Source organism: Pseudophryne corroboree, chromosome 8 (assembly GCF_028390025.1).
Source record: "Pseudophryne corroboree isolate aPseCor3 chromosome 8, aPseCor3.hap2, whole genome shotgun sequence".
In the NCBI taxonomy this organism is placed as follows: domain Eukaryota; kingdom Metazoa; phylum Chordata; class Amphibia; order Anura; family Myobatrachidae; genus Pseudophryne; species Pseudophryne corroboree.
In genome coordinates this window covers 439,400,143-439,413,290 of record NC_086451.1, presented here as the reverse complement: position 1 = coordinate 439,413,290, position 13,148 = coordinate 439,400,143, and the positions used below count along the sequence as shown (strand labels likewise).

At 48.0% G+C, this 13,148-nt stretch overlaps 1 protein-coding gene across 2 annotated transcripts in view; it reads left to right on the top strand.

The window, feature by feature from the left end:
* The window catches only part of CSNK2B (casein kinase 2 beta), a 39,859-nt gene extending 32,792 nt beyond the window's left edge, over positions 1 to 7,067 (top strand). For both annotated transcript variants that reach the window (XM_063938080.1, XM_063938079.1), the window contains exon 7: positions 6,812 to 7,067. In XM_063938080.1, coding sequence (XP_063794150.1) covers positions 6,812 to 6,902 — 91 coding nt within the window. In that variant the 3' untranslated portion in view covers positions 6,903 to 7,067. The remainder of the gene's footprint in view (positions 1 to 6,811) is intronic.
* The last annotated feature ends 6,081 nt before the right edge of the window (positions 7,068 to 13,148 follow it).

Genomic DNA, 13,148 nt, shown 5'->3' with positions numbered 1-13,148 from the left:
CTCCTCAGCACACAAGCGCCATTTTTTCCTCACAGCTCCGTTGGAGGAAGGCTCCCTGACTCTCCCCTGCAGTCCTGCACTACAGAAACAAGGTAAAACAAGAGAGGGGGGGGGCACTAAATTGGCATATTAATATATACAGCAGCTATATTAGGGAAAAACACTTATATAAGGTTATCCCTGTATGTGTGTATATGTGTGTATATATATATATATATATATATATATATAGCGCTCTGGTGTGTGCTGGCAAACTCTCCCTCTGTCTCCCCAAAGGGCTAGTGGGGTCCTGTCCTCTATCAGAGCATTCCCTGTGTGTGTGCTGTGTGTCGGTACGCTGTGTCGACATGTATGAGGAGGAAAATGGTGTGGAGGCGGAGCAATTGCCTGTGTTAGTGATGTCACCCCCTAGGGAGTCGACACCTGACTGGATGGTCTTATGGAAAGAATTACGTGATAGTGTCGGCACTTTACAAAAGACTGTTGACGACATGAGACAGCCGGCAAATCAGTTAATACCTGTACAGGCGTCTCAAACACCGTCAGGGGCTATAAAACGCCCGTTACCTCAGGTCAATACAGACACTGACACGGACACTGACTCCAGTGTCGACGGTGAGGAAACAAACGTATTTTCCAGTAGGGCCACACGTTACATGATCACGGCAATGAAGGAGGTTTTGAACATTTCTGATACTACAAGTACCACAAAAAAGGGTATTATGTGGGGTGTGAAAAAACTACCCGTAGTTTTTCCTGAATCAGATGAATTAAATGAGGTGTGTGATGAAGCGTGGGTTTCCCCCGATAAAAAACTGCTAATTTCTAAAAAATTATTGGCATTATACCCTTTCCCGCCAGAGGTTAGGGCGCGTTGGGAAACACCCCCTAGCGTAGATAAGGCGCTCACACGCTTATCAAAACAAGTGGCGTTACCGTCTCCTGATACGGCCGCCCTCAAGGAACCAGCTGATAGGAAGCTGGAAAATATCCTTAAAAGTATATACACACATACTGGTATTATACTGCGACCAGCAATCGCCTCAGCCTGGATGTGCAGTGCTGGGGTGGCTTGGTCGGATTCCCTGACTGAAAATATTGATACCCTGGACAGGGACAATATATTATTGACTATAGAGCATTTAAAGGATGCATTTCTATATATGCGAGATGCACAGAGGGATATTTGCACTCTGGCATCAAGAGTAAGTGCGATGTCCATTTCTGCCAGAAGAGGATTATGGACGCGACAGTGGTCAGGGGATGCGGATTCCAAACGGCATATGGAAGTATTGCCGTATAAAGGGGAGGAGTTATTTGGGGGCGGTCTATCGGACCTGGTGGCCACGTCAACGGCTGGAAAATCCACCTTTTTACCCCAAGTCACCTCGCAGCAGAAAAAGATACTGTCTTTTCAGGCTCAGTCCTTTCGTCCCCATAAGGGCAAGCGGGCAAAAGGCCACTCATATCTGCCCCGGGGCAGAGGAAGGGGAAAAAGACTGCAGCAAACAGCCTCTTCCCACGAACAGAAGCCCTCCCCCGCTTCTGCCAAGTCCTCAGCATGACGCTGGGGCCTTACAAGCGGACTCAGGCACGGTGGGGGCCCGTCTCAAGAATTTCAGCGCGCAGTGGGCTCACTCGCAAGTGGACCCCTGGATCCTGCAGGTAGTATCTCAGGGGTACAAATTGGAATTCGAGACGTCTCCCCCTCGCCGGTTCCTGAAGTCTGCTTTACCAACGTCTCCCCCCGACAGGGAGGCGGTATTGGAAGCCATTCACAAGCTGTATTCCCAGCAGGTGATAATCCAGGTACCCCTCCTACAACAGGGAAAGGGGTATTATTCCACGCTGTTTGTGGTACCGAAGCCGGACGGCTCGGTGAGACCCATTTTAAATCTGAAATCCTTGAACACTTACATAAAAAGGTTCAAGTTCAAGATGGAGTCACTCAGAGCAGTGATAGCGAACCTGGAAGAAGGGGACTATATGGTGTCTCTGGACATCAAGGATGCTTACCTCCATGTCCCAATTTGCCCTTCTCACCAAGGGTACCTCAGGTTTGTGGTACAGAACTGTCACTATCAGTTTCAGACGCTGCCGTTTGGATTGTCCACGGCACCCCGGGTCTTTACCAAGGTAATGGCCGAAATGATGATTCTTCTTCGAAGAAAAGGCGTCTTAATTATCCCTTACTTGGACGATCTCCTGATAAGGGCAAGGTCCAGGGAACAGTTAGAGGTCGGAGTAGCACTATCTCAAGTAGTACTACGACAGCACGGATGGATTCTAAATATTCCAAAATCGCAGCTGATTCCGACGACACGTCTGCTGTTCCTAGGGATGATTCTGGACACAGTACAGAAAAAGGTGTTTCTCCCGGAGGAGAAAGCCAAGGAGTTATCCGACCTAGTCAGGAACCTCCTAAGACCAGGCCAAGTGTCAGTACATCAATGCACAAGGGTCCTGGGAAAGATGGTGGCTTCTTACGAAGCGATTCCATTCGGCAGATTCCACGCAAGAACTTTTCAGTGGGATCTGCTGGACAAATGGTCCGGATCGCATCTTCAAATGCATCAGCGGATAACCCTGTCTCCAAGGACAAGGGTGTCTCTCCTGTGGTGGTTACAGAGTGCTCATCTCCTAGAGGGCCGCAGATTCGGCATCCAGGATTGGGTCCTGGTGACCACGGATGCCAGACTGAGAGGCTGGGGAGCAGTCACACAGGGAAGAAATTTCCAGGGCTTGTGGTCAAGCATGGAAACGTCACTTCACATAAATATCCTGGAACTAAGGGCCATTTACAATGCCCTAAGTCAGGCAAGACCTCTGCTTCAGGGTCAGCCGGTGTTGATCCAGTCGGACAACATCACGGCAGTCGCCCACGTAAACAGACAGGGCGGCACAAGAAGCAGGAGGGCAATGATGGAAGTGGCAAGGATTCTTCGCTGGGCGGAGAATCATGTGATAGCACTGTCAGCAGTGTTCATTCCGGGAGTGGACAACTGGGAAGCAGACTTCCTCAGCAGACACGATCTTCACCCGGGGGAGTGGGGACTTCACCCAGAAGTCTTCCACATGATTGTAAACCGTTGGGAAAAACCAAAGGTGGACATGATGGCGTCCCGCCTCAACAAAAAACTGGACAGATATTGCGCCAGGTCAAGGGACCCTCAGGCAATAGCTGTGGACGCTCTGGTAACACCGTGGGTGTACCAGTCAGTGTATGTGTTCACTCCTCTTCCTCTCATACCAAAAGTACTGAGAATCATAAGAAGGAGAGGAGTAATGACTATACTCGTGGCTCCGGATTGGCCAAGAAGGACTTGGTACCCGGAAATTCAAGAGATGCTCACGGAAGACCCGTGGCCTCTACCTGTAAGAAAGGACCTGCTCCAGCAGGGACCATGTCTGTTCCAAGACTTACCGCGGCTGCGTTTGACGGCATGGCGGTTGAACGCCGGATCCTGAAGGAAAAAGGCATTCCGGATGAAGTCATCCCTACCCTGATCAAAGCCAGGAAGGATGTAACCATACAACATTATCACCGTATTTGGCGTAAATATGTTGCGTGGTTCGAGGCCAGGAAGGCCCCTACAGAGGAATTTCAACTGGGTCGTTTCCTACATTTCCTGCAAACAGGACTGTCTATGGGCCTCAAATTAGGGTCCATTAAGGTTCAAATTTCGGCCCTGTCAATATTCTTCCAAAAAGAACTGGCTTCTGTTCCTGAAGTTCAGACGTTTATCAAGGGAGTACTGCATATACAGCCTCCTTTTGTGCCTCCAGTGGCACCTTGGGATCTCAATGTAGTTTTGGGATTCCTAAAATCACATTGGTTTGAACCACTCACCACTGTGGACTTAAAATATCTCACATGGAAAGTGGTAATGCTGTTAGCCCTGGCTTCAGCCAGGCGTGTCTCAGAATTGGCGGCTTTATCCTATAAAAGCCCTTACCTAATTTTTCATACGGACAGGGCAGAATTGAGGACTTGTCCTCAATTTCTCCCTAAGGTGGTTTCAGCATTTCACTTAAACCAGCCTATTGTGGTGCCTGCGGCTACTAGGGACTTGGAGGATTCCAAGTTGCTGGACGTAGTCAGGGCCCTGAAAATATATGTTTCCAGGACGGCTGGAGTCAGGAAATCTGATTCGCTGTTTATCCTGTATGCACCCAACAAGCTGGGTGCTCCTGCTTCTAAGCAGACGATTGCTCGTTGGATTTGTAGTACAATTCAGCTTGCACATTCTGTGGCAGGCCTGCCACAGCCAAAATCTGTAAAAGCCCATTCCACACGGAAAGTGGGCTCATCTTGGGCGGCTGCCCGAGGGGTCTCGGCTTTACAACTTTGCCGAGCAGCTACTTGGTCAGGGGCAAACACGTTTGCTAAATTCTACAAATTTGATACCCTGGCTGAGGAGGACCTGGAGTTCTCTCATTCGGTGCTGCAGAGTCATCCGCACTCTCCCGCCCGTTTGGGAGCTTTGGTATAATCCCCATGGTCCTTTCGGAGTCCCCAGCATCCACTAGGACGTTAGAGAAAATAAGAATTTACTTACCGATAATTCTATTTCTCATAGTCCGTAGTGGATGCTGGGCGCCCATCCCAAGTGCGGATTGTCTGCAATACTTGTACATAGTTATTGTTACAAAAATCGGGTTATTATTGTTGTGAGCCATCTTTTCAGAGGCTCCTCTGTTATCATGCTGTTAACTGGGTTCAGATCACAAGTTGTACGGTGTGGCTGGTATGAGTCTTACCCGGGATTCAAAATCCTTCCTTATTGTGTACGCTCGTCCGGGCACAGTATCCTAACTGAGGCTTGGAGGAGGGTCATAGGGGGAGGAGCCAGTGCACACCAGCTAGTCCTAAAGCTTTTACTTTGTGCCCAGTCTCCTGCGGAGCCGCTATTCCCCATGGTCCTTTCGGAGTCCCCAGCATCCACTACGGACTATGAGAAATAGAATTATCGGTAAGTAAATTCTTATTTTTTTCCAACTTACCCATTTTTCAACTTTTTCCCGGGACTGATTTGGCTGTTGGCTAATGTTTGGAGTCCTTGTGGAGTGAAGTGGTGCAACCCCTGTTTTTTCTTATGTATTTTATATTTTTTTTATAATAAAACGCTTTTTATGGAGCTCTAATGGTCCGGTCATAATTATCGTGAGGAGCAATCCCTGGATATATGTGGAGAAGCTTGGCGCATTTACAAAGAAACCTTTATATGAACATAGGGCTTGCAATATTGGTGACTGAATTTTCATATGACCCTATGATGTCTGTTCCCTAGGAAAAAGATACCTTTATAAGTGGAAATCTCACTGTACATCGGTGAGTAAGGTACATTCGACAAGCAGGAATCGCATCAAATCATTTATTGATTGAATGCTTGAACTCTATACAAACAGTGCTGTTGGACCACTCCTTTTGTGTTTGTACCTCACTGTTGTACATGAGTGATCATGTTCTGGATGACCCAACCACACGGTGGGTACAAAAGCGTGCAAGAAGATGTGGGTGGTTTTTTTTGTGTTTTTTTTTTTTTAGCGTTGGTTGTTAGGTGTTCATGAGATGTTTGAACTAGTTCCTGATCCTACAGGCTGCACGGTTTGTTCAAAAAAGAAATTACCCTTTCACTCATTTGTTTCATTTAATTTAATATGTATAGCAAATAGTGCAGCAATCTTGCGTTACAGCTGTCCCATAGGATCTATTGGGAACTGTGGCCACCTTTTTTGTGCAAGCTCCTTTTGCTTAACAATCTAAAGGGGCGATTCAATTCGATGTGTGGTTTTTGTTGCTGGGTTAAGTGCCCAGAGCCATTCAGTTACTGGCCACGTTTAGGCCGCAACTAGTCCCCGAAGGTGCACTTAACCTGGATTTCTGCTACACCCTCCTGAGGTGCAAGCAGAGATCCACGTTAAGTAGTGCTTCTGGGGCTAGTTGCGATGGTACAGCAGGTAGTAATGTCCCAGTTCTATGCACTTAACCCATGAGAGATGACTTACTGTGGGAAAATTATTGAATGGCCCCGGACACTCAGCCCAGGAGCTAAAACACTCCGTTTGGTCCTGCAGCTGTTTGATTTGCCCCCTTAATGCTGTTTGAGAGGATTGTTATATCTCGTACAGTAGCCTGGTCCTCCGCTGACACAAATGTCCGCTGTTATGTTTAATAAAGTTTTAAACTAAAGTCTTTCCTACGGTAATCCTGGAAAGGTAAATGACTAAATCTGTCCAAAATGCCACTCTATCGGTCTACATTTGAGAATCTGTAGTTTAGTGCAACCCTGCAAGATTCATCAATTGTGTATCCCCATCATTTCCAGCAGATGGAGCAGTGTGGGAACCATGCTGGACTGGGTGCCTGGTTTCTGTAGTCGTTGCTGGGTAGAGCCGGTTGTCCTGTGAAGTGGTAGTTTGTACACCTGGGAGACTGTACAGCTTATGAATATATTATTTTGGTGCAAAGAAGCCGTTCGGCATTCTGCATCTGTAATATATCAAAATGTGCTGATAAAACGCACAACCCCCCATGATGAAACAAATTCCCCTACACCATGAGTTATGCAATGTAGGGCGTTCACCAGTAACTGCAGTCTTGTGTAATATATAGACTGGGCAGTGAGTTCCGTGCTACTTTTTGGGGAACTTATCCTTCTTGTAGATTTATGCCAAGGAAAATTATAGGCAGCTGTAGTGTTTAATTGCATTCTCTCAGCATCAGATGTTGGTGGCTTTTTCCTTCTCATCCTCAGTTGTGGGAAAGAAAACAAAGTTTTATTTTGCTGTTCCCGTCCTTTTTTTCTAGGTTATATGGCTTCAAGATCCACCCAATGGCCTACCAGCTTCAGCTCCAGGCAGCCAGCAACTTCAAAAGTCCCGTGAAGACCATGCGCTGAGACCTCCCGTGCACACGGTGACCCCAGAGACTCAGATGATCCAACCAGTCAAGGAGCAGCGTCTTTTTCTGTGTACAATTTCTCAACCCTGTTTTTGATTTTAGTCCCGTTAAAGTGTGTTCATACAACAGACAATTGTGGTTAAATAAAATTATATAGAATGAACGGGTAATGTGCTCTAAACTGGTGTCTTTGTCATGGTAGTTTATGAAGACAAAAAGAGAATCTTCTGAAGAGGTACATAGAAGATTTGAAGGCTTTCTGTAGTGATGTGTGCTATTGTGTAATTCTCAGGGCTGACAGCAGGAGGCAGGATGTTGGCAGTACAAAATCCAGCTCGCCTGTTTAAGTCATGGAGCTAAACACCTGCCATTTCGTCTCTACTTTTGTTTTTTTTTTGAGGGGGGAGATGTATATATATCTATGCCCCCGTAACCCCTACAGAAAGGTGAAGGTGTAGAAATAGTAGTTGTATATTTCTCTATCGTCCTAGTGGATGCTGGGGTTCCTGAAAGGACCATGGGGAATAGCGGCTCCGCAGGAGACAGGGCACAAAAAGTAAAGCTTTTTCCGATCAGGTGGTGTGCACTGGCTCCTCCCCCTATGACCCTCCTCCAGACTCCTGTTAGATTTTTGTGCCCGGCCGAGAAGGGTGCAATCTAGGTGGCTCTCCTAAAGAGCTGCTTAGAGAAAGTTTAGCTAGGTTTTTTATTTTACAGTGATTCCTGCTGGCAACAGGATCACTGCAGCGAGGGACTGAGGGGAGAAGGAGTCAACTCACCTGCGTGCAGGATGGATTGGTTTCTTGGCTACTGGACATCAAGCTCCAGAGGGACGATCACAGGTACAGCCTGGATGGTCACCGGAGCCACGCCGCCGGCCCCCTTGCAGATGCTGAAATCAGAAGAGGTCCAGAATCGGCGGCTGAAGACTCCTGCAGTCTTCTAAAGGTAGCGCACAGCACTGCAGCTGTGCGCCATTTTCCTCTCAGCACACTTCACACGGCAGTCACTGAGGGTGCAGGGCGCTGGGAGGGGGGCGCCCTGGGAGGCAAATGAGTACCTATAAAGGCTAAAAATACCTCACATATAGCCCTAGAGGCTATATGGAGATATTTAACCCCTGCCTAATTTTTCTAAATAGCGGGAGACGAGCCCGCCGGAAAAGGGGCGGGGCCTATCTCCTCAGCACACGGCGCCATTTCCTCTCACAGCTCCGCTGGTCAGGACGGCTCCCAAGTCTCTCCCCTGCACTGCACTACAGAAACAGGGTAAAACAGAGAGGGGGGGGCACATTTATGGCGATATTTTGATAAACAAAGCAGCTATAAGGGAGCACTTATTATAAGGCTATCCCTGATATATATATAGCGCTTTTGGTGTGTGCTGGCAAACTCTCCCTCTGTCTCCCCAAAGGGCTAGTGGGTCCTGTCTTCGTTAGGAGCATTCCCTGTGTGTCTGCTGTGTGTCGGTACGTGTGTGTCGACATGTATGAGGACGATATTGGTGTGGAGGCGGAGCAATTGCCAAATATGAGGATGTCACCCCCTAGGGAGTCGACACCAGAATGGATGCCTTTATTTATGGAACTACGGGATAGTGTCAACACGCTAAAGCAGTCGTTTGACGACATGAGACGGCCGGACAATCAATTAGTGCCTGTCCAGGCGACTCAAACACCGTCAGGGGCTGTGAAACGCCCTTTGCCTCAGTCGGTCGACACAGACCCAGACACAGGCGATGACTCCAGTGGTGACGGTGACGAATCAACCGTATTTTCCAGTAGGGCCACACGTTATATGATTTTGGCAATGAAGGAGGCGTTACATTTAGCTGATACTACAGGTACCACTAAACAGGGTATTATGTGGGGTATGAAAAAACTACCTATAGTTTTTCCTGAATCAGAAGAACTAAATGACGTGTGTAATGAAGCGTGGGTTGCCCCTGATAAAAAGCTGATAATTTCAAAGAAATTATTGGCATTATACCCTTTCCCGCCAGAGGTTAGGGAGCGCTGGGAAACACCTCCTAGGGTGGACAAGGCGCTAACACGCTTATCTAAACAAGTGGCGTTACCCTCTCCTGAGACGGCCGCACTTAAAGATCCATCAGATAGGAGGATGGAAAATATCCAAAAAAGTATATACACACATGCAGGTGTTATACTACGACCAGCTGTAGCGACTGCCTGGATGGGCAGTGCGGGGGTAGTTTGGTCAGAATCCCTGATTGAAAATATTGATACCCTGGACAGGGACAATATTTTACTGTCGTTAGAACAAATAAAGGATGCATTTCTTTATATGCGTGATGCACAGAGGGATATATGCACACTGGCATCACGGGTAAGTGCTATGTCCATTTAGGCCAGAAGAGCTTTATGGACGCGACAGTGGACAGGCGATGCGGATTCAAAACGGCATATGGAAGTTTTGCCGTATAAAGGGGAGGAGTTATTTGGAGTCGGTCTATCAGATTTGGTGGCCACGGCTACAGCCGGGAAATCCACCTTTCTACCTCAAGTCACTCCCCAACAGAAAAAGGCACCGACTTTTCAACCGCAGCCCTTTCGTTCCTTTAAAAATAAGAGAGCAAAGGGCTATTCATATCTGCCACGAGGCAAAGGTCGAGGGAAGAGACAGCAACACGCAGCTCCTTCCCAGGATCAGAAGCCCTCCCCGGCTTCTACAAAAGCCTCAGCATGACGCTGGGGCTTCTCAAGCGGACTCGGGGACCGTGGGGGGTCGTCTCAAAAATTACAGCGCGCAGTGGGCTCACTCGCAAGTAGATCCCTGGATCCTGCAGATAATATCTCAGGGATACAGGTTGGAATTAGAGACAGATCCACCTCGCCGTTTCCTGAAGTCTGCTTTACCAACGTCCCCCTCCGAAAGGGGGACGGTGTTGGAAGCCATTCACAAGCTGTACTCTCAGCAGGTGATAGTCAAGGTACCTCTTCTGCAACAAGGGAAGGGGTATTATTCCACTCTTTTTGTGGTACCGAAGCCGGATGGCTCGGTAAGGCCTATTCTAAATCTGAAGTCCTTGAACCTGTACATAAAGAAGTTCAAGTTCAAAATGGAGTCACTCAGAGCAGTGATAGCGAACCTGGAAGAGGGGGACTTTATGGTATCCTTGGACATCAAGGATGCGTATCTCCACGTTCCAATTTACCCCTCACACCAGGGGTACCTCAGGTTCGTTGTACAAAACTGTCACTATCAGTTTCAGACGCTGCCGTTCGGATTGTCCACGGCACCTCGGATCTTTACAAAGGTAATGGCCGAGATGATGATTCTTCTTCGAAGAAAAGGCGTATTAATTATCCCATACTTGGACGATCTCCTAATAAGGGCGAGGTCCAGAGAACAGCTAGAGATGGGATTAGCACTGTCTCAGGAAGTGCTAAAACAGCACGGGTGGATTCTGAATATTCCAAAATCCCAGTTAATGCCGACAACTCGTCTGCTGTTCCTAGGGATGATTCTGGACACGGTTCAGAAAAAGGTTTTTCTCCCGGAGGAAAAAGCCAAGGAGTTATCCGAGCTTGTCAGGAACCTCCTAAAACCAGGAAAGGTGTCTGTACATCAATGCACAAGAGTCCTGGGAAAAATGGTGGCTTCTTACGAAGCAATTCCATTCGGCAGATTCCACGCAAGAATTTTCCAAAGGGATCTGTTGAACAAATGGTCAGGGTCGCATCTTCAGATGCACCTGCGGATAACCCTGTCTCCAAGGACAAGGGTGTCTCTTCTGTGGTGGTTGCAGAGTGCTCATCTATTGGAGGGCCGCAGATTCGGCATACAGGATTGGATCCTGGTGACCACGGACGCCAGCCTGAGAGGCTGGGGAGCAGTCACACAAGGAAGAAACTTCCAGGGAGTATGGACGAGCCTGGAAACGTCTCTTCACATAAACATTCTGGAACTAAGAGCAATATACAATGCTCTAAGCCAGGCAGAACCTCTGCTTCAGGGAAAACCGGTGTTGATCCAGTCGGACAACATCACGACAGTCGCCCATGTGAACAGACAGGGCGGCACAAGAAGCAGGAGTGCAATGGCAGAAGCTGCAAGGATTCTTCGCTGGGCAGAGAATCATGTGATAGCACTGTCAGCAGTGTTCATCCCGGGAGTGGACAACTGGGAAGCAGACTTCCTCAGCAGACACGATCTTCACCCGGGAGAGTGGGGACTTCATCCAGAAGTCTTCCACATGCTGGTAACCTGTTGGGAAAGACCAATGGTGGACATGATGGCGTCTCGCCTCAACAAAAAACTGGACAGGTATTGCGCCAGGTCAAGAGATCCGCAGGCAATAGCTGTGGACGCGCTGGTAACGCCTTGGGTGTACCAGTCGGTGTATGTGTTTCCTCCTCTGCCTCTCATACCAAAAGTATTGAGAATTATACGGCAAAGAGGCGTAAGAACGATACTAGTGGTTCCGGATTGGCCAAGAAGGACTTGGTACCCGGAACTTCAAGAGATGATCACGGAAGATCCGTGGCCTCTACCTCTAAGGAGGGACTTGCTTCAGCAGGGTCCCTGTCTGTTTCAAGACTTACCGCGGCTGCGTTTGACGGCATGGCGGTTGAACGCCGGATCCTAAAGGAAAAAGGCATGCCGGAAGAAGTCATTCCTACTTTGATTAAAGCAAGGAAGGAAGTAACCGTGCAACATTATCACCGAATTTGGCGAAAATATGTTGCGTGGTGCGAAGATCGGAGTGCTCCGACGGAGGAATTTCAACTGGGTCGATTCCTACATTTCCTGCAATCAGGATTGTCAATGGGTCTCAAATTGGGATCTATTAAGGTTCAAATTTCGGCCCTGTCGATTTTCTTTCAAAAAGAATTGGCTTCAGTCCCTGAAGTCCAGACCTTTGTTAAGGGAGTGCTGCATATACAGCCTCCTGTGGTGCCTCCAGTGGCACCGTGGGATCTCAATGTGGTTTTGGATTTCCTAAAATCTCATTGGTTTGAACCACTAAAAAAGGTGGATTTGAAATATCTCACATGGAAAGTGACCATGCTTCTAGCCCTGGCTTCTGCCAGGAGAGTGTCAGAATTGGCAGCTTTATCTTACAAAAGCCCATATCTGATTTTCCATTCGGACAGGGCAGAACTGCGGACTCGTCCGCATTTTCTCCCTAAGGTGGTGTCAGCATTTCATCTGAACCAGCCTATTGTAGTGCCTGCGGCTACAAGTGACTTGGAGGACTCCAAGTTACTGGACGTTGTCAGAGCATTAAAAATATATATTGCAAGGACAGCTGGAGTCAGAAAATCTGACTCGTTGTTTATATTGTATGCACCCAACAAGATGGGTGCTCCGGCGTCTAAGCAGACGATTGCTCGTTGGATCTGTAGCACAATCCAACTTGCACATTCTGTGGCAGGCCTGCCACAGCCTAAATCTGTAAAGGCCCACTCCACAAGGAAGGTGGGCTCATCTTGGGCGGCTGCCCGAGGGGTCTCGGCATTACAACTTTGCCGAGCAGCTACGTGGTCAGGGGAGAACACGTTTGTAAAATTTTACAAATTTGATACTCTGGCTAAGGAGGACCTGGAGTTCTCTCATTCGGTGCTGCAGAGTCATCCGCACTCTCCCGCCCGTTTGGGAGCTTTGGTATAATCCCCATGGTCCTTTCAGGAACCCCAGCATCCACTAGGACGATAGAGAAAATAAGATTTTACTTACCGATAAATCTATTTCTCGGAGTCCGTAGTGGATGCTGGGCGCCCATCCCAAGTGCGGATTATCTGCATAAATTGTACATAGTTATTGTTAACTAATTCGGGTTATTGTTGAAGGAAGCCATCTTTCAGAGGCTCCGCTGTTATCATACTGTTAACTGGGTTTAGATCACAAGTTGTACGGTGTGATTGGTGTGGCTGGTATGAGTCTTACCCGGGATTCAAAATCCTCCCTTATTGTGTACGCTCGTCCGGGCACAGTACCTAACTGGAGTCTGGAGGAGGGTCATAGGGGGAGGAGCCAGTGCACACCACCTGATCGGAAAAAGCTTTACTTTTTGTGCCCTGTCTCCTGCGGAGCCGCTATTCCCCATGGTCCTTTCAGGAACCCCAGCATCCACTACGGACTCCGAGAAATAGATTTATCGGTAAGTAAAATCTTATTTTTATTGTGGTGGAATGGGACTTTTGCTGTTGGTTAAATATAGCATGGCAAAGGGGGATGTGATGGTGTGTAGGGCATTGTGAGTGGGTGAACAGTGTATGCAC